At 38.1% G+C, this 24,327-nt stretch overlaps 1 protein-coding gene across 1 annotated transcript in view; it reads right to left on the minus strand.

The window, feature by feature from the left end:
* Itgb8 (integrin subunit beta 8) overlaps positions 1-24,327 on the minus strand; it is a 78,511-nt gene that overhangs the window by 47,151 nt on the left and 7,033 nt on the right. The window contains exon 2 of the mRNA XM_021201976.2: positions 803-888. Coding sequence (XP_021057635.1) covers positions 803-888 — 86 coding nt within the window. The remainder of the gene's footprint in view (positions 1-802; positions 889-24,327) is intronic.

Genomic DNA, 24,327 nt, shown 5'->3' on the forward strand with positions numbered 1-24,327 from the left:
TAACTCTGATTTAAGAGTTCAAAAACCCTATAAAACAACATTAGAGCAAGACAAAAAGATAACATTATAATTTTTACTAAGAATTTTGTTGGAATTTATTTTTCTACACAGAATGCAAAACATTAACTTTTTTTTAACAATAACAGTGAATTATTCTCCACACATTAACTTTTTTTTTTTAACAATAACAGTGAATTATTCTCCACTCTATAGGATTTACATGTACACAATACTTTATGAACAGGTTTAAGTATGAAAATAAAGGCATCACATTTTCTATTAGTAACAAGAAATTGCTATACAGTGTTAGGAAATCACTGAACTATTGGTATTTCATATAAAAAGAAGCAAAATGGACCAATGAATGATCTTGATTTTTTTTTTATAAGCAAGTATTAAAAAAGCAATCAAACTTAGGCTATAATTTTATGCTGCAAGTTGCAGCAGGAATCTTATATCAAAGTCTACTGAGGTATCAATGTTATTGTATGTTTGCCACATTTTGCTATAGAGCAGATGGAAAGCATAAATGGTGTACACTCCCGTCAAAATTACCACACTTTTTCTAACAAAAATATTACAATTGATTTCATATTCAGCCAGATAATCTGCTTTCCCACAGAAAACCAAATAAAGTTTTCCTGATGCTCAGCAATATCTTTCTCGTTCCTGATGCATCCTTAAAGTACAGAGTAGTGGGGCAATGAAATCAGGCTAGAGAGGAAGTTAAGGAAGGAAAAAGCTCAAAAGTAGCAAGCAGCAAAACCAAGCAAGCAAGCAAGCAAACAAAAACAAGACACACCTCTTGAACACACCATCCGCATTCCGGACCCAGCTGGAGGCACCTGGCACAGGAGACCGCACTTGCAGAGCCACATCTACTGTGTTCTGAAAGTCAAGTTAAGATGGACCATTAGCCTTTTCTTTCTTTCTCTTTCTTTCTTTCTTTCTTTCTTTCTTTCTTTCTTTCTTTCTTTCTTTCTTTCTTTCTTTCTTTTTCTTTCTTTCTTTCTTCTTTGTGGAAAGTGAACACAAATTCAAATTGCAGTTAAAAAAGTGAAATAGAGTCACCTTTTATTAGAAATAGATAGTATCAAATAATATATAGGTTTTTTTGGGAAGCATCAACCTGCTCACTGTCATTGATGGACATCTGGATAGCTAGCATTTAATTTCCTAAGACTGAAAGAAAGGAGGAGGATGGAAATGTGACCTTTGTTGTATCTGGGGATTAACCTTCACTACAGGTTGTACTGCACTGCAAGGGGACCCTTTAAAGTTTCAGTTCATTGAAGTCATAGTTCATAATCTCTGAACCACGCAGGTGCTCTTCCTTCTGACAGTTTTTGTGTAAAAATGAGCATATCAGCAGGTAAAGCCACACTGAGTCACAGTGAGGGAAATTTCTGAGAAGTAATCTTGATGGACATCTAAAGTAGTTCGAGTAAAAGTAGATTGTGTTAATATTATTTTGTATAATACAGATCTACATGCTGTGACATAAATCAGTATTTTAGACACAGAATGGTTCAATTGAGTAAGCCCTTTTAACTAATTCAATGTGGTATTTTAGAGTGGATCTCATTAAGAACATTGATTCCTATGCTGGACTGTATCTGAATAGATATTTGTATCTGGAAATTGCCTTTAATCCTCCATGTACCAAGTTCTTGATTATAACAAGGTTCATTATGGTAAACATAGACTCTAATACGGAATGAGCATCTACCAGTTTTTCTTGTGTTTAGTGGTCCTAGAATTTATCCTTTCACCTGAGATGGCCTATAGGCACTGAAAATCATTTGCCTCCACTTTACTCATAGGCACACAGTGAATGAGGTATAGACATCAAGACTACAAATCACTTACAGTTTAGATGGGAGAGAATATGCAGGTTATGTAACACAGGAGATTTCGTCAAGTTGCTACGGGAATGTGGTGAGTATGGTTCTCTCTACTTTAGAGCAATGGAAAGAGGTGGGGGTGGGGCTCTTAAAGTATTGCTCTATATTGTGCCATCCAGTACTCTCTTTCCTATCTTGGTTCACAAATTTTATTCTGTATTTCTCTCCTTAAAAGTGCATTCAGCATTGAAGTACGTATTTTTATGGACATAATTACATGTGATTGTGAGAATTTACAGGGATAGAGTCCATCAAATTCACGTTGCAACTTTTCTTCTCTCTTTCAACTTTCCTAAACATTTGGAATCCAGGGTGAAACAGCTCTGACTTGCATGTGTCATAGCACAGGTGCTGAAGTGGGCAGAGTGGAGGCGGCAACTACAGTAGAGAGGTACTAACTATAGCAGAATGTCAGGCTATGTGCACCCTCCCCTGACTTCCCTAGGCAGGCTCTACATCAAGCCTAGCTCACTCTTCCCTAACACCCTCTCGTGTGTGTGTGTGTGTGTGTGTGTGTGTGTGTCCAAGAGTTCTTCACTGATCTTCCTAGATATAGTCTAGAATTCCAAGAACTAAAAATAGCTTCTGTTTTGGGCTCCCTTCACTACCAGCTTAGCCATCTAAATATGGAGACTCCCTAGTCCAAATCATCCATCTGGCTTAGTCTGAAAAAAAAAAAAAATCCTGCTTAAATAATTCTTAAAATATTCAGAAGACAGAGTGACCTTTCAGTTTTATTTCCAGAAAGAAAACTAAAATGGGTCTAGAAATCAGGCATACTGATTTCAAACTCTTGTGGGGTGTTCTGCATCTCTAATACAGTGGCTGAGGTGGGGTCTTTAGAGTGTAACTGTGTCTAAGATTCCTCCACTCTGAGTCTGAAGCCCTTTTAAAAGAGGCTTCTCTGTGGCTGCCCCCTTTTGCCTTCTTAGTCTTGGTCACGTGAAAGCAGATGACCCTCACCAAGCATGGAATATATGCTCTTTTATGGTGGGTTTCCCAGCCTCTAGAGTTCTGAGAAACAAATACCTTATAAATTACTTAATATCAGATATACTGTTACAGCAACAAGAAATAAGTAAGATTCAGAGGTGAGTTGACCTTTACTGGTGCTGACTTTGACCTTACTGGAACACGGAGTGACATGTATTTCAGTCTATACTCAAATGGGTCTGACTCAACAGGTAGAACTTTATGTTGCCAGTTAAGATTGCAGAATCCTGGAAGAACAAGCAGAGCCTAGGGCTCTAGTAATTATTGCTAATGTTTGTCTAATACTGACCTAACTAAGTTCCTTCATGTCTGAGCTTTGTTAGGCTCCTACTTCCTTCCACAGTACACAGGAAACAGAGATAGAGAGAATTACTAACAGTCCACTCAGTGACAAGAAATGCCATAATTAATATGTTATTTAAATTTTAGACATTTTTCTAACTTAGATATTTTAAAATTAAAGAGCAATCTCATAAAATTCTGTCAAAGCATATCTGGCAAGTATAACCATGACATTGTACAGAAATTATGTTTGACACTGTTCCCATGGAGTTCAGTTCCCTACCTTCCCTAGGTCTACAAAACCATTTCTAGATCCATGTCTGGGCTCAATCTTTGTCTGTAGTTATGTAGGCTCTAAGCAATGTCAGCCCTGGGATCTGTGATGCATCTACAGGACCAAGTTCCCTATCCATCTTGACTATCATCTTTCAGGTATATGGGTTGACCCTGGAAACTTTTAAAATAAAAGAAGAGAAAACTTCTGCAGCTCTTCATGACCACTCAGTTGGGTAGTTTGGCAAATGGGTGAGAAGATGGCTTCTACTTCAAAGCCAGGTTGGGCTATATAGAGTTCTAGGCAAGATAGAAAGGGACAGAAATTTTTGCTTGTAAATTTGCTGTGTTTCCTCTCTCTCTCTCTCTCTCTCTCTCTCTCTCTCTCTCTCTCTCTCTCTCTCTCACACACACACACACACACACACACANAGAGAGAGAGAGAGAGAGAGAGAGAGAGAGAGAGAGAGAGCTCTACGCACAAGTGTTGTTTAGGACTCTGGCATTTGTCATCAGCCTCTGGATATGTTTGGCTCTTTGGCTTTCTCATTCCTAATACAAGAAGGAGGTGGTTTCCTAGCAGCCCAGGGTCCTGCCCTGACACCTCATTAGAGCGTGGGCTTGAGGAGTTCTTCCCTCATCCATAATTACAGTGTCTGCTTGTTCAGCCTTTTGTCCAGGCTTTATACACACTATTCTTTATAATCTAGTCTTAACATTATTAGGAAAGATAGTTTTGTATTGATCGTAACAAGTACTCTTATGTGCACAGTGACAACATTTAAAGCCATACAACTCCAAATACATCTGTTGTGCCTTTTTAGTCTCCTGAAATAAAATCTGTGTTATATCTCTGTGACACAAACCAGTAAAGGATTTAATGACTTATTGTCTTTCTAAATAATGTTATGCCTTGACCTATGAGCAAATTTTCACATTATGTTATGAGACCAGAAGGAGCAGGTATGTTGGGGCAGCATTTCTAAATGGTTACTGGGAAAAACAACAGACTTTAACAGAGCTGCCACCTACTAACATGTGCCTTAAAACCCCTACAACTTCATTTTCTCCCTCTAGTGGGTATCTAACCCATAGTCACCTGTTTCTGCAATGATGCTCTAAAATAAAGTAGGCAAGCATAGTAAGTACACGGTAGAGAATGTTATATTATAATTGACATCACTAATTATATGTGCTCCTGTACATATAGTTTTTATATGTAGGTGTTTTTCTGTGTTTTCTTCTAGGATAATAGGATAATGGTATGTGTTTATATTTGTAGTAAATATACTTTGCTGTCTGTCCTTAATATGTAAGTCTCTTGAGTCATAAGACAAGAATGTAAACTGTCGCTAATATAGATATATATGTGAACAAAAAGATAATGCACTCAGCTTAGTTGTTTAAAATGATTATTAAAAACAAGGGAACTAAAGAAACAACACCAATCTACTCCTGTGAGTAAAAGCTGGGCCTAACAGAGGTTCAAATTATAGAAGCTCTCTGAGAACACATTCATTTTATTCATGTTTTCACTGTAATACAAATGAAGTGATATCTATGAATGTCCATATATGGAATAATAAGGACCCATCACCTGAAGAGGGCAGACAGATCAGGTACTGCATGTTCATAATGCTCAGCTCAGTCTTCTTTGTTTAATTGCCATCACTCACTCAAATATTTTGAGACTATCTAGTCAGTAGAAGTGAGGAAACTAAAACAGATGACAAGTACCCCAAACAAAATCAAACAAGCATACCCCAACACACCTCCCAAACAAACAAACAAACAAACAGCATAATAGATGTTTTGGTATTTAGACTGAGAGCTTTCCTCAAATCAAATGATCAGATCAAATGAAGGCTAGAAACAAGATTTCCAGTGTTGTTTTCTTGCTGTAAAGACTGTACAATGAAAATTTTGTGTAATTTAAAAATATCTGCTGTTATTTTTTCTGGCTGACAGAACAAATAAGATTAACAGACTTTGATATTTAGAAGCACTACTCCAGATTCTTCTATTATTATTAGACAGCATGATTTGTAAGAAAGTACATTTTCCAGGCAGTGCTCCTTCCCTTTTTCAATTATCATACAAGTCAAATTATGCTTGGATAATTATATAAAGCTACTTCCTTAAATGGAAGTAAAATCAACACTATATTTTGATAACAGTCAAATCAGACACACAGAGTCTGTGTAATTTTTAAGGGTAACTCCAGGGTCTTTTCAATACTCATATATCCTATGAATGTGTGTCATGGTTTTGTTACAGTTACTCTCAAGATTCTGAACCTAATTACTGAAGCTTTCTAAATACAAAGATTCAATGCATGCTGCTATTTGATGCATAGACAGTAACAAAGAAAAACACTGATGCCTCAGTCATTAGAATCATCTAGTTACTCCAAGGTTTGAGCTACTGTTTCTTAAATGTCCCTATAAAACTGAAGGCTAGGGAGGGAGTAACTTCTTTGAAAACTGGGCATAAGAAGTGAAAGTCAAAGAGTAGTAGGGATCAGAAAAGCAACAGGACAGAGAAGACAGGAGGAGGCAGAACATCTCTTGAAAGAGTAACTGAGAAGGGAAGCTATGAATGCTAAGATGAGCAAGTTAGTTCCTGATACCACACCTCAAAACAAAGGCCATGAGAAAATGGCACAGGTCTTCTACTTTTTTCTCTTCCTATGGGTCCATGCTTGGATTTCATAGGTATAAAGGTTAGGGTTAGAGTTTGCAAGCTACAATTTTTCATTTACTATTTTATTTAGTGCATAGACTATAGGAAACAATTTTACCCTTGGAACCAATAAAGAAGCAGATAAAAGAATTACAATGTATCTATATCAAGGCTTTCACTATTAAATTAATACTTATGGACAAAATACATCTTTGTTATATCTATTTATAAGTAGTTAAAAATTTACTTGTATATGTGTAGTTTACTCCTAAGTTATAGAGTCAGAAGCTACTAGTCTCTAATATAATATAGTAAATAGTGTCAGATAGCAGGCTTCTTTATTTACTATATTTAATATATACTATATTGTTTAATCTGTTTCAAACTTATAAATAAGCATTCAAATCAAAGCAATGAAGATCAGTATGTCTATCGGGAAGGCAATTTTGTAGGCTCAGCTCCTTCTTTTGCTGGTGTGTGCATGTGTAGATGTTTGTGTATGTGTGCATACGTGTGTACATGTAGAAAATCACACACCATTGTGAATTCAGTGAGAGTGAAAATCACATTCTTTTCATGTTTGGCCTCTTGGTTAGCTTTTTCAGATTGGGAATTCTGAAGCAGTTTTAGAAGAAGAGAAGGTGATATGATAATGCTTAACTTCTAGTAGCATATGAAGAGAGACTGAGGAAATGAGGCCACTATGAGAAGAGATACAGAGATTCTTAGTATTGGTTTATTGAGAAATATGGTTGGGGAGGGCACAGTAATAGATCCCAGAGCACAAATGGCATCACAATTTTGTCCCACCTTGAGGTAAGGCCTAACTTCAAGCTCAAAGGTTGTAGACTGGCCAGTGTAGGGTAGAGTTGGGTTATAAAGGTCTGACCTTTAACATTGAAATGTAGCTCCTTGGAATAAGAGCAATTCTGGGAAAGGGAACAAATTCAAATAACAGAGTTCAAAAGCAGAACACAAGGCAACTGACTGCTTGATGAAAGAAGTTTAGGTGGAGTGTCACCAACATTTGCAATGGTCTACCCCAAATAGCAATAAACTATTGGCCTGCCGGTTCCTTTTAAATTACTATACCCAGGATTTTTAAACCAGCATTGACAGGAACTGGAATGTCACAATTCCCAGCTTCTCTTGCAATGATGATGGTAGTATGAATCACTCTAATGACAGAGAGTTATCACAAAGTTGCTTAATGGGTCTTCTGTGAAAGGTTCTCAAAAAGGCATTTTCTTTACTTTGCCTCTCCTGCTTATTTCCTAGCATGTGTAAATATCTCCATCATTATCTTCAGACCAGAGAGAACTTGTCTCAGAAAAGTCAATGCTAAAGATTCAAAGAAGATTCATGCCTTTCTGAGTCCGTCTGAATGTAAAACTCAAGAGCTGCATCTGAGGCTAAGAATACATATATTTTGATCTTAGTTAACCCACTGCTATTAGAAACTCACACACTAAAATATTGACACAGATATTAACAAATTTTTATCTGAGAGTTTAAAAAGATTGGTGAGAGAGACAAAATATTCAAGTACATGGTTTTAGAAGAATTGTGACACCTTCTCTCACAAGCATGAAGTAAACCTACCACGCTGAAAAGACTCCCCCACCCCACTCACACACACATTTTGTTTGCTTTCCCTTGGAGAAAATGACTAGATTCTTTAAATTTATTTTATTTTTGTTTAAAAGATTAATTTAATTTATTGTTATTATTTATCATCATTTCATGTGTGTGTGATATGTTTATATGCCTGTACCTTCATGATGAGCATAATTTTGCATGTCACAAGCATAACTTTGCAGAGTTGATTCTCTCCTTCTACTTTTTCATAGGTTCCAGAGATCCAACTCAGGTTGTAGCAAGTGTTCTTACCCTCTGAGCTCTCGTGTGCCTATAATGTATTTTCTTTATATCCCTGGTACCCGGGTCATGCATAATGAATGCATTTATTCAGTGTGTAATGAATAAACAGAATTCTATGTGAAGCTTAATTTGGAAATTTAATTCCTAGGGTTTATAATAGCTCTTGAATACTTATATTTTAAAATAGTCTTCATTTACCAAATATTTATTTTAAAAGGCAACATGTTTGCTTCTCAATCCACATCTGCATGGAGCACATGACTCTCCAAATTCATGAAAACAAATATACCCTAGTGACATTATTTATTTTGAAAATACAACTTTTATTTTGAAAGTCTTTTGAAAATACAATTTATTTTGAAAATTAAATTTGTTTCAAAAGAATTCTCACAATTTGATGAGATAATACAGAACTAAATAGCGCGTTTTACTCGTATTCTCATCAGATGCAAAACCACTATATCTATTTTTATTCTTTGATTGCTCAGATCAAAGCCAAAATTCCATTCAGAAAGTGTTCCTTTTTTTACATTGGAATAAGCCCAATGTGGAACTTCCTTATGAATGTCATGAAAAGTTGCTTCTTTAAGCCAGATGAGGGGACCTTAGTATATGTTATCTTGTGTTTCAAGGACCAGACTCAACCTTCTCATTATCCAGCCAGCAAATAGTTCCTGCAGTTATATTAAGAAAGCAAAATGGGAAAAGGCCATTTTAACTTTGGGCAGGTTCTGGAATGTTGTAATAACACTGCACATTCTAGTCATTGGTCCTAGTTATTGGTCTAACCATTTGGTTGGATTGGGACAATCCAAAATGAGTCTGTTACACTGGGCTAGGAAGGCATAAATATGAATACCAGTTTACAAGAAGAACCAGTATATAACTACAAGTAACCTTCATGGTCCCTAGAAGCCTCATCAGAGAGGATCATAGCAGAAGTTTTCATTATAATATATTTTTATACATAATAACTAGTTTGAAAGGCTATGCCTAGTGGGCCCATTGGGTGCTTTATTTATTTATGCTTTATCTTCAGGCACTTTTTACATTTAACAGGGCACTAGTATAATTAATTACAATTACAGTTATGTCATTGGTATAAACTGGAACTCCCCAGGGAGGCCAAAGGCCAACACCAGCCTAAATCAGAGGTTCTCAACCTATAAGTCACAACCATTGAAAAACACAGATTTCTGATGGTTTTAGGACCTGAGACACCGTTCAACAACAAAGTTAGAGCTATGAAGTAGCGATGAAAATAATTTTATGCTTGGGGGAGGGGGGTCACCACAACATGAGGAACTATATTAAAGGGTGACAGCATTAGGAAGGTTGAGAACCACCAGCTCTGAATGTTTTAGTAGTGAGCAAGTAGAAGAACAAAGCAATTAGTGGTTTAAAGATGTGGGAGCCTCTGCTCCCCCAGCTGTCAATGATGAAGGACTCTGTCCTCACAGGCTGACTTGGGGCATGGATTGAAGGCTAGGTAAGCGCTGAAATTGAATTGAAAGAAAGTTATGTTTAGATCATATTCCACATACACCCTGATACATATCATTTGATGTATAAAACAGATGAACACACAACATGAGTATTTGCTTGCCTGGTGATTGCTGTTTCTATTTATCCCTAGGTCATGATATTCTTGGGTGGGTCAAGTTGTCATAAAGAACCCAATTTGGTTTTGCCACAGGTTGTTCATTTGACATGTCAGTTTGCCTTCAGACACTCACCTGCTAGGAAAGTGAGACAAACTTAAGAAGAAAGGTGAGGTCAAGACCACTTACCTCCCAGCACAGCTTTCTACTGAAGCCTTAGACTTTAAAAACCATCAACAGCTCAGGACTCAAAGAAGGTTCCAGAAGCCACTCTGAGGTAAATTCTGGTTAAGGCTGCATTTGTCTAACTTGGAAAGGCAATGTTAGTCATGTGCTTTGTGTCTTGTTTTAACTGGAACTTTTCCATACATTCCAACTATCCTGTTTATGAGGCACACTCCCTTTCTATAAAAGCCAAATATTCACCAGCTTTCCACCCTACATGTTTTGAACTTAACATACTGGATCAAGTGGGTTCCAGGGGTTTCTTCCTATTTTCCTTTTCAATTCCTGGCAGGTAGGAATTTCCTGTTCTCCCACTTTAAAAACAAACAGCAACAACAGTAAATCTAAAACACAGTGTTTCTCATGCCAGAAAAATGCCTTGGTTAAAAAGGCAAAAGAAAAATGTCCTCTGGTAAGAGAAATGCTTTGTCTGCATCAAACCTTCCAAACCAAGAGTCGTATTGCAGGTGTGCACTTGATTAAAACCGCAGGGCAACACCTGCATTGTAAGGAATTCAGCTTGCTTTTAATTCTGTAAACCTGTGTGTCTGTCTCTGTGTGTGACTTCTACACTCACCGTTTGTAAAAGGTTTCTTGTTCACCACACCAAACACCTTACTTAAGTCAGATGGCCAGTGAACTTATGCGCATATTCTCCTATCTCTGCCTCCCATCTCGCCACTAGTAATGAGATTACAGACATACATTATTAGCCTGGTTTTATGTGAATTAATAGGATGTGAACTCAGGTCCTCATGCTTGTTCCCAACAAGCCATGTCCCACTTCTCAGTCCAATTGGTTTTAAATAAAATAAACAAGAAAATGAATAAAAACCTACGGTGATGAAGTTCAGTTAGAAATGGTTTTGTTCACACTGCATTTCAAAAGTCTGGATCCTGTCACTTGAAAAGTCAAATCTATATTCATCCTCAGATGAAATTTTGGAAAACTAAAACAGTAAAAATTCATCCTGCGATTACCTCATGCTGGGATCTATATTGAGCTTCGATGGTATAGAAATCCTTTGAGGGTGGCACTGCTGTCCTGTTTTTTTGGATGGTGAGAGAAAGTCTAGAGAAGCTAATTCTCAACCCAAAGTCATCCAGCTAGTGTGCCTGGGAACAGGCATGGTAGGCCCTTGTGACTACAGAGCATTTTTCCCAAGAAGGCTGCCCCCTGCCCCATGCAGTTGAGAACAACAGAAAGGCAATTCCCTCAAAGATACTGGATTTTAGAGTTATTAATATTAGTTTTTAAGTGAAAACTCAGTAACCCTGGACACCCTAAGACATAGCTTAAGTACAAGCACTCGGTCAGCAGTTTTCCTATCATCCACCTTAAAGTCAGCTCATTCCCCAGAAGGTGTTTAGTATTTTCAATGCTTCAGTACTTTGCAAGATTCATTTTCTTTCTATGATCAGGATAACTATGAGTTTTAGCTTGAAAGTCCTGCCTGAGCCTCTTGCTGAGACATGAATCAGGTCTGCTGGCTAGTGCTCAGTGGAGGGGAGGCAGGATCCTCTTTTCAACTGTTTCCCTGACCTCTTGCCAGGAGATGCTCTGAGTTGCTTACTAATTAGGCAAAAGCATAAAGTGCTGCTCACAGTGGCCTTTCACTTGCTAACTCCCAGTTCTGCCCTGGTAGCCAAATCTGGTCTAGGGCAGAGGGCAGGTTGGTCCTTGGTCACCACTGCTCCCCTGACCTTGGCTCTGTTACTGAACTCAGCTGAGGTTCTGCTTGCTGGTGGGTTAGGGGTACTGCTCCCTAAATCACAGGCCTGGCTTGTTTTCTGGGTTGTAAACATCTACAACAACAACCAAAGAACTTTTTAAAAGCAGAATTTGAATTAATGGGACATGAGTGGTGAAGATCATACATCTAGCCTATACCATTCTCTTAACATATGGAGCTGTTTTAAGATACAGTTTATAACAGACAAGATTTATTTTAATGATCAACAAAATCCCCATGGTTTATCTATAATAGCTGTGCATAATGTTGAATGAACATTCATTGTTTTCTGTTTTAACATTACTGAATGGCATCATCAGCACGTACAGAAAATGGGAGGGGTCCGCATGTAGACACAGCACTCCCTCCATGGGTCTTTCAGAATCTGTACACTCGCTCAAAATGTTATATCAATAAAATGTACAGTTAATTTGTGAATTAGAATATTATTTGTTAAAGGAGCAACCAGTGCAGAATAAAAAAATATTTTTTTCTCCAGACAATATACAGAAAACATTAAATTGCATGATATGTCTTTTAAAAAGTGAACTAATGACACTTTATAAATGTCTTTGGCTTCAGCTACTTAGTGGCCAACTTAGGGTATTTTAGTCTACAAAGTATTTGGTTAAATTGCATAGCTTCTTCAATTTGGATTAAAAGGTAAGTAATTCTAATGCCTTTCATATCAATTGAGCTCAGTTGGTGAATATGCTGTGAAGAGATACCATGATCAAGCAAATTTTTATAGCATTTAATTGGGAGCTTACTTACAGTTTTAGAGAGTTAGTCTGTGGTCAGCCTGGCATAAGCTTTTGAAACCTCAAAGCCCACCCCTAGTGATATACCTCCTTTGAGAATGCCACACCAACTCCAACAAGGCCACACCTCCTAATCCTTCTCAAACAGTGCCACTAACTGGGAACCACCCACCCATGCAAACTTATGAGATTTTAGAACCATTTTCATTCAAATTCAATCTATAAAGGAGAATAGACAGGGTAGTGATATCAGTCTAGGATTTTCTTAATAATTAATACTATTACTATTCCCAATATACTAGTGCAGTTAGAACTACATGTTAATAATGTATCTTATTCTATATATTAAATTATTTCCTACCCTCAACACCAAGGCTAGTTCTAGATTTATGTATGTCTCATCTAAAGTTTATTTTATAAATATAAAATGTCATATAAAAGGAAATCCCGAGTTACAGTCAGATGAATGTAACTGAAGTATATCTTACACAAAGAACATGTAGATAAATGTTCTTCTGTAATATCTCAGTTGCCTTAAACTTTTAAAAAATCACTATTTGTTTCAATGGACATAATATGAAATATATATGCCCTTCACAATAGAGTGGGTATAATGCTAAAGCATGAGCTGTTGTCCTTTGAAATCCTTTCTCTATATTCCTCAAATGTCTCCAAATAGTTAAGCTACTTTCTCTTCATTATAATTCAGCTTTACCCAGAGTTCATTATTCCCTGGCAATGTTTCCCAAAAGGTTTTGATATTCTTCTTGCTCTCCCTGGATTCTCACAGGATTCTGTCCTAACCCAACCGCCCAGCACTTCTCATCAATCCTTCCTAATGGACAGTTCTGACATCCTAGACTATGCCAGGCCCCACTGACAAATTATAGAAATATTTTCTAAATTTGATAATACATTCATCTTCTTACTGAAGTACCCCCATACCTCACTCTGCCACCATGGGCAGAACCATTAGGACTCCCTGAAAATGCTGACTGTGATATAGTGGGAACCCTCTTAGGTTATAATGGCATTGCCCTGTGAACATGCAATGGTTCTTAGGAGAGAGAGAGAGAGAGAGAGAGAGAGAGAGAGAGAGAGAGAAATGAGGTGTAAGGGGAAAAATTTGAGACAAGCCAGAAGAAGGGACAGTTAGTTTCCTCCGACTTCCACAAACATGCACATATATTAACATGTACATACATATGTAAAGTCATTAGACACATTTTCCAGGTTCATATCCTGATATAGTGTAATCATATTACTACTTCCATGAACAAAAACAAAAGTCAAAATAAACAACCCATATCCTGTATAACTTCTCCTCTCCTGAGAAGTAGTAATATGTTATTAAGGGTATTTAATTGAGTGACTTGCTGGGAGCAAAGTGTATTGCATACTGTTTTGAAGAAGTCTGGCACACCCAAATGCTAACAGGGTTAGTAGCTACCTCACAGGCTCTTTTGTTGAAAATATAAATCCCCTTATGACCTAATTATCTTCCCAAGTCCCCACCTTTTAACACTGTCACATTCAGTATTAGACTTTCATATTTACATTTTGGAAGCACCCACATATTGAGACTATTAAACAACATTTAAAAAAAAACAAACAAACTATTGCTAACTCTATAGCATCTTCTCTCACTTCTCCCCGGACGCCCAAAGTCAGCTCAGCATTCTTTCTGCTATATTGCCCCAGTGAGTCCTTCAGCTTCCAGTTTAGGCACACTTATCTCATGTCTTACTAAAAGACCTTTCCTCTTCACTGCAGGCATAATTAATCCCTTTACTACTGACTCCTTCTATAATTTGTATTCTAATTCTTTCACTCTGCAGAGCTATTTATCTGCATGTTATTTGCTATTTGTATTTTCTATTCAAATATTTGCATATTATGTCTGGGTCTATAGCCTAGATTACACAAGCAAATACATTTATCAAGAAGCAAAGTCCTCCAGGAAGGAGACACTATTAGTCCAGTTGGGAAAATGTCCTTTGGTACCTTCACTGGCAAAGAATTCTTGGTTTGTACCTCAGACAATCAGTTTTATCACCAGGAGTCAAGAGTAGTCCAGGCATACAAGGAAATCCCATCTACCACTTGGGAAGAGATAAGCTAGAGTAAGCCTCTAATACCTGAGCAAGAACAGGCTTCCTCAGGCCTCTTTGCTCCCTTCTGCAGACTTGAAAAGCAAGCTCTGAACTCCCGTTCCCTTCCCCTGAAGCACCCACAAAACTAAGTACAGAACAATTTTCCTTGAGCTCCTCAGGACTAATACTTTTCCTTGATTATACCAATCACTATAAGATGCTCTCCCTCACTGTAATCACCATGAGGAGGAGTTGCCTGTATTTCAGTCTCTTCCCAAAGCACCCTTTATCTTTCAGTCCCTGCAGAGCAGTAGCTTTCATGAGGACTATGATTCCACTGTTGACTTATGAGCAGTGATAAGTGTTCCTCCCATTGCTGGACCTAAAAGATGGAGAGGTGCCTTCCTCATTGCCATTTGCAGAGTTCTCTCTAAGTGCATTGACTTCCTATCCAAAGGTCCTTCAGTAGTGAGTTGTCAGGCATGTGGTGCTATTTACTGACCCCGCTCCCCAGGTAAATTCTCATCTCATCTCTAGAAAGTTGTGACTGCTTGATTCTGAGCAGAGGACCAGGCTCTCCAACATCCCTTCCATCTAATATACACAAAGCATCTCTGCAATGCCTGTATATTCAGGCTCCTTGTTCTTTTCTCCAGTTATTTCTGTCACTGCCCTATTTTGTCACTCATGGTAGCTCAAAGCTTCAGAGCTCATCATTAGTAGACCATGCAACCTCACTGGGACCTTGATGCACACATCTTTCTCTGAGCACAGTCTCCTTCCTTTTATCCCTGAGTGTAAGTTTTTGATAGTGACAATAAGCCACCACATGTTCTTGAACCCTATTACTAAGAGTCTCTCATATTGCTTGCTAGGCCCTCTGTTCCTTGTCCTTCAGCAAATCATCTACAAAACTGACTTTCTCACTGCCTCCAAGTCTTGTTCAAATGTAGCCTTTCTTAACAACCATGGGCCCTGATAGTGCTCTCAATGTTGTAATTTCCAACTGCCTCCCTTCTCTGTTTTCACAATTGCACATATCTTTTATATTAGATAATTACTTAAAATTATTTACATGTTTATTACAAGGAGCGTAGTCCCAAGTGAATGTGTGCTGTTGATATGGCTATAGTCATGCCAAGGACCAATGCCTCAGTCCTATGATGGTGGCAAAACCTTCCCTGGCTGATGCTCAGATGTTGTGAATGTTGACAGGATGTGCAGAAAACCACCATAGCTTATTCCCCTTGAATGTTTATGGCCTGAAGTCTGTTTCCCTACGGAGACTTCACCTACCAAGATTAGCTAAGCCTGGCTCCTTATTCAGCTCTATGTAATAATCCCACCAGCCCCTTAAACGCTATATAAATAACACATGGAGCTTCCACAGGCATGGTTTTTCCACTAGATAGACCAGCTCACTCGATCTCAAATATTTTGTGTCTGTGTGTCTGTCCTTTCTTCCTTTGCTTCTTCACCACCCCAGGTTGGTGAATCCTTGCAGAACACAGAAGCTTATTGTTTATTCTTTTCTCTCCTACCAAGATAATAACTCACAACGAAAGGGATAGTGCGTGTGTGTGTGTGTGTGTGTGTGTGTGTGTGTGTGTGTAAGAGAAAGAGAGAGAGAGAGAGAGAGCACAGAGAATTGTGTGTTTTTGTGTACATGTGAGTACATGTGTGCAGGCAAGAGATTGATGCTAGGTGTCTTCTTCTGTCACTGTCTACCTTGATTTTGAGATAGTCTTTCAAAGCTTAGACCTTACCATTTCAGCAACTGGTTAACAAAACTTTCTCCAGGATCTGCCTATTTTTGTCCCCCCACCACTGAGGCTACAGATTTGTGCCACCGTGTGTGGTTTTTATACTGGGGAATGGAACTCAGGTTCTGGTGCTTGCACTCTACTCACTGAGCCATCTTTCCTTCCAGACCTCTGTTCATGTACACACACACACACACACACACACACACACACACATTTTGTTTTCTTGTCATATGATGGAATCTCCGATGGGACAAATATTTTTGTTCATTCTGTTCTCTTCTATCTTCTCTGCATTTAGAGATTTAGAGAAAGACTGGGCATGCTCTAAACAGTACATATTTGTGGAGTGAGAGAATGAATGGGCATCTTTTTCATTGATCAAAATGCCCTGTGTGTATTCTTTCTCATCCTCCCCCACATCTGACTTGTGTTTATTTCTGTGTCATTCATGTTGCTTTCCCCCATCTGTGTCCCCTTTTCTCAATCCACTCAGGAACTCAGCAGGCCCATCTTGGAGGAGCTTAGCTTGGATACATCTCATCTGTTATATCTTTTCTCTACTACTTCCCAGCCTACATATGCTAATATTTTCCTCTGTGAGACATTCTGAATTTGGGCTCTTTGATATCCTAAGTCTACTCATTAGTTAATCCTCGTGTTTTTAATTTTAAACACATATTTCACAGTTTAAACAGTGCAAGCAGACTGTGCTCTTGGGGTACAGTATGCACAGTCTAGATGGATTGGATGGATGGCACTTTCTGATGATCCAGTTCATGACAGTGGGGACATACTGTTTCCATGTGTACAGAGATATAAACATACTTAAAAATCTTCTGTTAGCCAGGGATCCACACTCTAACACTCTACTGAGGAGAAAAAAAGCTAAAAGCAAACCTTAATATATATAAAGATATTGAGGTTCTGTCTTCTATTACAACACATTTGCCCTGTACCCTGTCTAAAGCTGAGAGGGACTGAGAACCAAAGGATTCTTCTTCATCTCCATACCACCATAGTGTGTACTCCCTCAAATCCTCAACAGCAGTTACTCTGTCTGCAGGCAATTTCTATGGTATCCAGACCTATGTCCCACGGACCTCCTAGTTTAATGATGTTTTCTGATCTGCTCTGAGTTTTGTGAATAAGATCAAATGATAACTGTAAGGCTTTCTTCTATTAACAAATAAAATTTAAATAAGGCCATCGCCAACAGAGGAAAGCATATACATGCATCTTAAATAGTTGGAAAAGCAGTCAGGATAAAAATGATCATAGAACTTTATTAAAACAACTTTTACATGTAGCCCAGGGAATCCAAGTTTAACTACTTTTCACCTCACAAGAACTTTGCTAATATTAGTAAAACCCGGTTGCTTAGGATGAAGAAATGGGCAAGGATTTAGTCCAAAGAAGAGCATCCTGTCATTTGGGGAGTAGAAGTATCAGGTTCCATTTCTTCAGGGTTTTGGAGTAGTAATGATTTTGATGGCATTTCTTTGCCTATGGATATTCTAGTATTACCTGCTACTATACAGAGATTTTAAGGCTATAGTACTTGCTGTGTGAAGTTTATGACATCAGAGCCAACCCTGACATAAAACAGAACCTTTACAACTATGTCACAAAAAGGACCAGGCAGGGTGCAGTGGCATCTGATAACAGGGACTTGTCACCTCAAATGGAGACAAAGAGGAACAAAGCAAACTTCCTTGAGGAAGTTCTGGGGCCTTTTATTGCATGATTGCACCTCTATTTTGTCTGGTTCCCTGCCTGTTAAATATCACACCCAATTTCCAGGACTGGACTAGGACTGGTGACAACCACCAAACAGCAGCAGCCTGTTCAGAGACATGAAATGATTCCCATTATCCAGAATCCCCTAGAATTTACCCAGCTTCCTCTTAAACTTAGGTCTTTTCTGTTTTAAAACACCCACTGGCCTCTTTGAGGGTTCAAACTTACTGCTTCCTCTAAAGGCTTTAAGCGTTGTATAGTACTACAACAAAATCATATGAGTGGACAGTGTAAGAGCTACTTGCTCACTATAAAAGAAGCTATAGACTGTTTCCTTGCCTAGTTAGCCTCATATGTTCATGTAGCCATAGCTGTTTTAATTTACCTTTTGAGTCTGGAACATGGCTATATTCCAAAGTAAATGTCAAAGAAACTCAGAGATTATAGGATTCTGTATTCCCATACTAAGACTGAGAATCCTTGCAGACATTTAGTCCTTGCTTTTTAGACAATCAGAGGTACCCTGACCTTGGTATGAAAGCAATTCAGAGAAGAAATAGATAAAGGCCTCTTATGACATGAGTTTGCATATGATGTGTAAACTCCCTTCGTTTCTAGTATTTCTTGCCTGTCTCCCAGTTTGGTGCTACATCATCTGTGACAGTCACTGGATCACAAGGGCAGTATCTGGGAACCTATATTTCTATGAACAACTCATTTGCACCATTTTGGATCACTTACTGAACAGTATTGTCTAAGCTCTACAAACGTGAATATGCACTATTGAAGATAAAGTTATTGTGACCCAGACTCTTTCTAGAACAGCCATGTTTAAGAGTGATATTTGGCTAAAGAAAGGCCTCTAAAAATTGAAATACTTCTGTATTTCTTGTGATTTTTTTTCAGGGAATTTAGATCCCTGCTTACTAATAAACATCTTTAATAAAGATTCTCATACAGGTTGATGATTTAGTAAACTCTCTGGGATTATGGCAGCTTTATACAATCTAGTATAATTTGTTGCTAAATGTTCCTTAACATAACAGAAATACCTAGAAGCTACAAAGGATCAAGAACACTTGTATTCTACACATAAGAACTGTGTCGAAAAAGGTTAAGCCCCAAGAATCATAATTTGTAGTGCAGAAGGAAAACAGTTTGTGGTCTCTAGACAATAGTTAAGATTTTTATCTGTGAGGAAAAGTATAATGTTCAGTGACAGTTCTGTCCAGACATATCCACCCTGCTCAGAAATTCATTAAGAAGTCACACTTCTTCAAGACCAAACTCATCTCTGGGAGGCAGAATTTTTCTCCAAAACCTTGATGTCTGCTTCCCCCATAATATTCAGATATTACCCACTGCCCATCAAGTCTGTCACAGATAATTCAGGCTCAGAGCAGTGAGCTCTGGTATTAGTGCTGTGCTGACCTACTGGTAGACCAAGACTGTCTTGGACCTGTTTGTTTCCATGAAAGGAGCATAGCTAGGAAATGCTGGTGCTCATCCTCCAAATACTCTACTCTGCCCTCAGCAAAAAAACATGTGCAACCCTCAGGAGCCCCTTCCTCTCTCTTTTCAGTCCCATCAGATGGCACTGAACCCTATGTGGTCTTAATTCTTCACAAAACATCATCTATACAGCATCTCATGAACTAATGGTGGTTAAAGACATTTGATCCTTACATTTTTATCACCAACTTAGAGAGCTCTGGTATTGTCACTGTATATATTAGACCTTTCCTCTGGACTGTCACTTGAGCTGGCTGGAACTAAACTGATCATTGAAAGGGACCTTTTTGTTATTTGGTTGGTTAGTTTGGTTTTTGTTTTGTTGTTGCTTTGGGTTTTTTGTTTGTTTCTTTATTTTTGAGACTGGTTCTCACTGCGTAGCCTTGGCTGGCCTAGAGCTTGCTATGTAGATCTAGCTGGCCTTGAACTCCCAGATTATACACCTGCCTCTGGTTCCTGTGTACTGGGATTTAAGATCAGCATCAACATACCTGTTAAAACCAAACTTAGGATTCCTGAAACTGACTTCTTCCATGAGTTGAGCTGCTTTGTTGTTTTCAGGGTTAACCATCCAGATGAAGTTTTCACCCAGAGTATGTCATGTGTAGAGGGTTATCTTTTGCAAATTATAATCTACTTGTTTTAAATTCATTACACAAATTCAAAACAAATGTACAAAAGGACAACAGAGGAATACCTTTTAAGGAGGTATGCCTTGTATTAAGAGAGATTGTCTCCATCTTTTCTCTGTGGACAATAAAGTTTGCTACAATGACTTCTTTGTTTGAAACTAGAACAGCCAGTTCTACAGCAATCCCTGCCCTTCCTACTTCTTTCTTGTATTCTTTGTTCCTTGGAAGTCAATGAATACCTTACATGACTAGGCAAAGCCAGCCTGGCTTCTTAGCTTCTCTCCAGAGGGCACTTAGGAAAGGCACCCCCAGTTTGGCACTTCACAAGGTACATTCTGTCAATTTTTTTCTTTTAAAGAAACTAGAGTTTTTGTTTTAATGATGTTCCTTTTAAGATCTCTTAAATATTCAGAAGTCCCTTTGTAGGATAGAGGTAATCACTCATTCTATGAGAAGCTTCCCTCCCCTACTCAATACCTGCTAGAGTTACTAAAGAGTACTACTGAGTCTATAGACCTTGCTCAGATGAGGCAAGACGCTTCCACCTAGAAATTGTCATCCAATTCCAAGGCAAGGGCTTTGGACCTACGCATACAGACACAGATCAGGGGGCTTCATTTTGTATCAGAAGATATTGAACTATTAGTGTAAATCCAAAGTATCTAAAGCTATTCAAAACATGAAATAACCCTGTGTCAATTCCATCTTCTGTGCCTAGCAGGACACAGGTGGAACTGTGTCTAATGTCCCATCCTTCTCTTCTGTCTTTACTACTGTCCTTTCTCCCCATGCTCCCAGGCTTATGGCCATCCTGAATGTTTGGCTAAACCCAGCCCTTCCCAGCTATTTCTGTTTCACGAGATGTATTTGGTAACCTTCTAGGCCAATCACATTCACAAATACTTACGACAGACTCTTTCTTTGTCAAATTTATTAATATTTTTCAGGCAAAACAAAATAATGAAATACCTTGTAGAAAGAGGTAACATATTTCTAAACCACTTACTGTAATGATAGGTGGCTCATTAGGAAGGTCAGAATGAAAGGTTACTTCTTCAAAGCTTATATCCTGCTTTAACATGTGATATGGTAAAAAAAAAAAAAAAAATGCCATTCAAAATGAAACATCTTTTAAAGTTACCTTGAGAGCATATGTGCAGTAGGCAGTCTGACAATCTGAGTTTAATATTTAAGACCCACATAATGGAACAGGAGAATGGGCTCACTCATGTTGTCCTCTTACTCATGCCATGGCATAGGTGCCCACATTCACACACACACACACATACCCAGGATAAATAATAAGTAAAATAACTTCTTTAAATTTAATAAAAATTTTAAAATAATATACATAATAAGACTATTGTAATTTACTTTGTAATTTTCTGTCAAAGAATTGGATTTTAATTAAGTTATTAAGGGCCTTTAAAAATAACTGGAATCATTTGAATATATTTGTTTGGTATCATGGTTTCTTAGCAAGAACTGACCCCTGCTCTTCTGTTGAAAGGTGGGATTACTTTAACTAATGTATAAAATCCCACTGGATGCCATTTTTACTTTCACTAAAGTTTTCTTTGGCTGGAAATTATGCTGATTTACTGACTGTGAAAGTCAAAATAAGGTGACATCAACCTTGATTAGTGAAGTGAAAAGTAGTTCCTTTACTCCTTGAAAACAGTGTGGTGCTATCTAGTACACATTCATTCTCTTATTGATAGCAACTATATGTGCTGAATAATTTGACCAAATGTAGCTTATTCATGTGAGTCATAGGATCTCTCTTGTGATGTTTTAAACTAATTCCAGGAAATAAAAGGTAAAACTAATTTAAGAATACTTGTACACCGGCTCTCACAGGCACGCTATTTGCAAGAGGGTAGAACTTGGTTCATGTCTTGGAGTTTACTGAAAGTAGAGAAATATAAATGCCTTCTGTACTTTACTCTGGTACTATCCTTGTCTGCCCCACTCTCCAATAATATTTAAATGATTAGGCAAGTCTGCTGTAACTTTTCAAGGCCAAGGCCAGAATACAAACAACACCAGGCATAACAAAGCCAAGTATTTAATACTTGCAAACTAGAATAAGAAATCATTAAATCAAAGGAGTTCACTGTGTTTTAGATATAAAACATTCCTTTAAGACTCACATGCTACCAGCTTGGTACTTAATGCAACAGTTCAGAGGTAAGAGTCTGAGTAGTGATCAGATCATGAGCATGCTAATCTTATCAATGGATTAATCCATTGAAGAATTCCTATCTGAACACACCATTTGGAGACAGAGCCTATTTAAGGAGGAAGTAGGTCACTTGTTAAAGAAAGGCAGATCTTGTTTTTGTCTATGTTCAAGAGCATGCTCCCCACCCCAGTCTCTTCTTTCTTCCCATCTCACTCTGCATTATGGTTAGCATGAAGTGAGCATTCTCTGCCAAAGATTCCCATTGCCCTAGTAGCCTGCCTAGGGTGTCTAAAGAGATAAAGGTGGGAACATCTGAAGCCTGAAGGCAAATCACACTTCCTTCCTTACAGTTTATTTCTCAGGTGTTTTGTTAATTAAATTCTAGCAAAAGAATTTCAACTTCTGGTTGGGAAGTTGGTAGTGTATGAAGCTCTCAAACCTCTAGCCCAGAGTCAGTCTTTTCTCTCCCAGCTCTAGAATCATTCTGCAATACAAAGAGGCAGTCATTTACCTGCATAAAAACTGCAGCCTGTGTGTCTAAGCTCTGTCTTGTTCCTCTGGCATCCAGCCATATTTGGCTGTTTGTCTTGGATTTGACACAGTAAAAAGGCCCAAAAAGCAGCTAGGTCAAGAATTTTAGAAACAATCTAGAAGTGACTGACAGACAAGGGCACCCTCCATGGACCATTCATGCCAGATTGGGGAATAACCAGAAGAGGATACAAGTAGGTCTCACAAGGTCAAGGAGGAACTCCACTCCCCTGTAGATGGCAGTCTATGATGATGATTCAGAGTGCTGAGTCAAACTCAGCTCTAAATTCTGTTTCCATTACTTATTAGCTAAGTAAGAGATCTTTCAGAAGTTATTTGGTAACTTCCCCCAGCACAGAGAACTGGAACAATAAGGAAATAGTAGATTTTCATATTACATGCTTAGGCGGCCTCCTGGCCTGTAGAAATCCTTCACAAAACTTAACCATTCTTACTCTTTTAACTCTAAAGCTCAGTGTAGTGCTTTTCATGACCTTAGAGGCTTAAGAAAAGCCATACAATGGTAATGTAGATGAGAATACTTTGTCTATTTATTGCTTTTTTGTGAGCTATAAATGAAGTAGTTTTTAAAGCCAGCACCAAGGGGGGATGGGTAGAGTTACTTTTCATACTTATCTTACCAACCATGCTAAGAAGCATGTGAGGACTAATTAAGGAAGAACAAACTTACGGAGTCAAGATTCAATAATTCAGAGTCTTAGCTTTTGATGTTGGTAAAGATCTGCTGCAAAGATCCAGAGACTGCTCGCTGGGGTAGACTTGGAAAGTCAAAACAAGCAACTCCACTTTTAGAAAAAACTCTTATTCTGTAGGCTCACATAAGGGTCGGAGTTGAGTGGGGATCAGGCACTAATACGTAAGGAACTAACTTACTTTACAACTGTTCACTGCTCTTACATTATTCAAGGTGATTCTTTCCAAATGATTTATTGGACCTATTGTGCCAGGCTCTGAAGACAGAATCAGCAGTCACAGTGTATCCTGTCAAAAGGATGAGTTGGGTTGGATGCAGAGGCCATTCTGGAAGGGATCAGTATGCCACCCAAGTGAGGAGCCTCAAGGCAATGAGGATCCCTTTTGGTGACAGCCCATTCAGGCTTTCTCTACCTACTGAGCTTACTAGATCCATATAGACAAAAATCTCCATTTTGAGAAATTCATTTTAAGAATCCCCATTGTCATTTAATTACTTTATTCAGTATCAATCTCCATTTTACTTTTATCTTACATGGTATCAACCTCTTATCTATTGCCTTGTTACCTTATTCAAAACATTTTTCCCCACATAGAACTATGTGAGGATTTTATTATCTTTAATAGCAAAAGAAAATTTTATTATAGTTATCAATTTAAAAATTCTAACATCTATATCCTGTCACATTTTCCCCAAGAAACTAAACTGAAGAATGTCTTAAGCGAAGAAGAAGAAGAAGAAGAAGAAGAAGAAGAAGAAGAAGAAGAAGAAGAAGAAGAAGAAGAAGAAGAAGAAGAAGAAGAAGAGGAGGAGGAGGAGGA

Source organism: Mus pahari, chromosome 7, assembly GCF_900095145.1.
Source record: "Mus pahari chromosome 7, PAHARI_EIJ_v1.1, whole genome shotgun sequence".
NCBI lineage: Eukaryota > Metazoa > Chordata > Mammalia > Rodentia > Muridae > Mus > Mus pahari.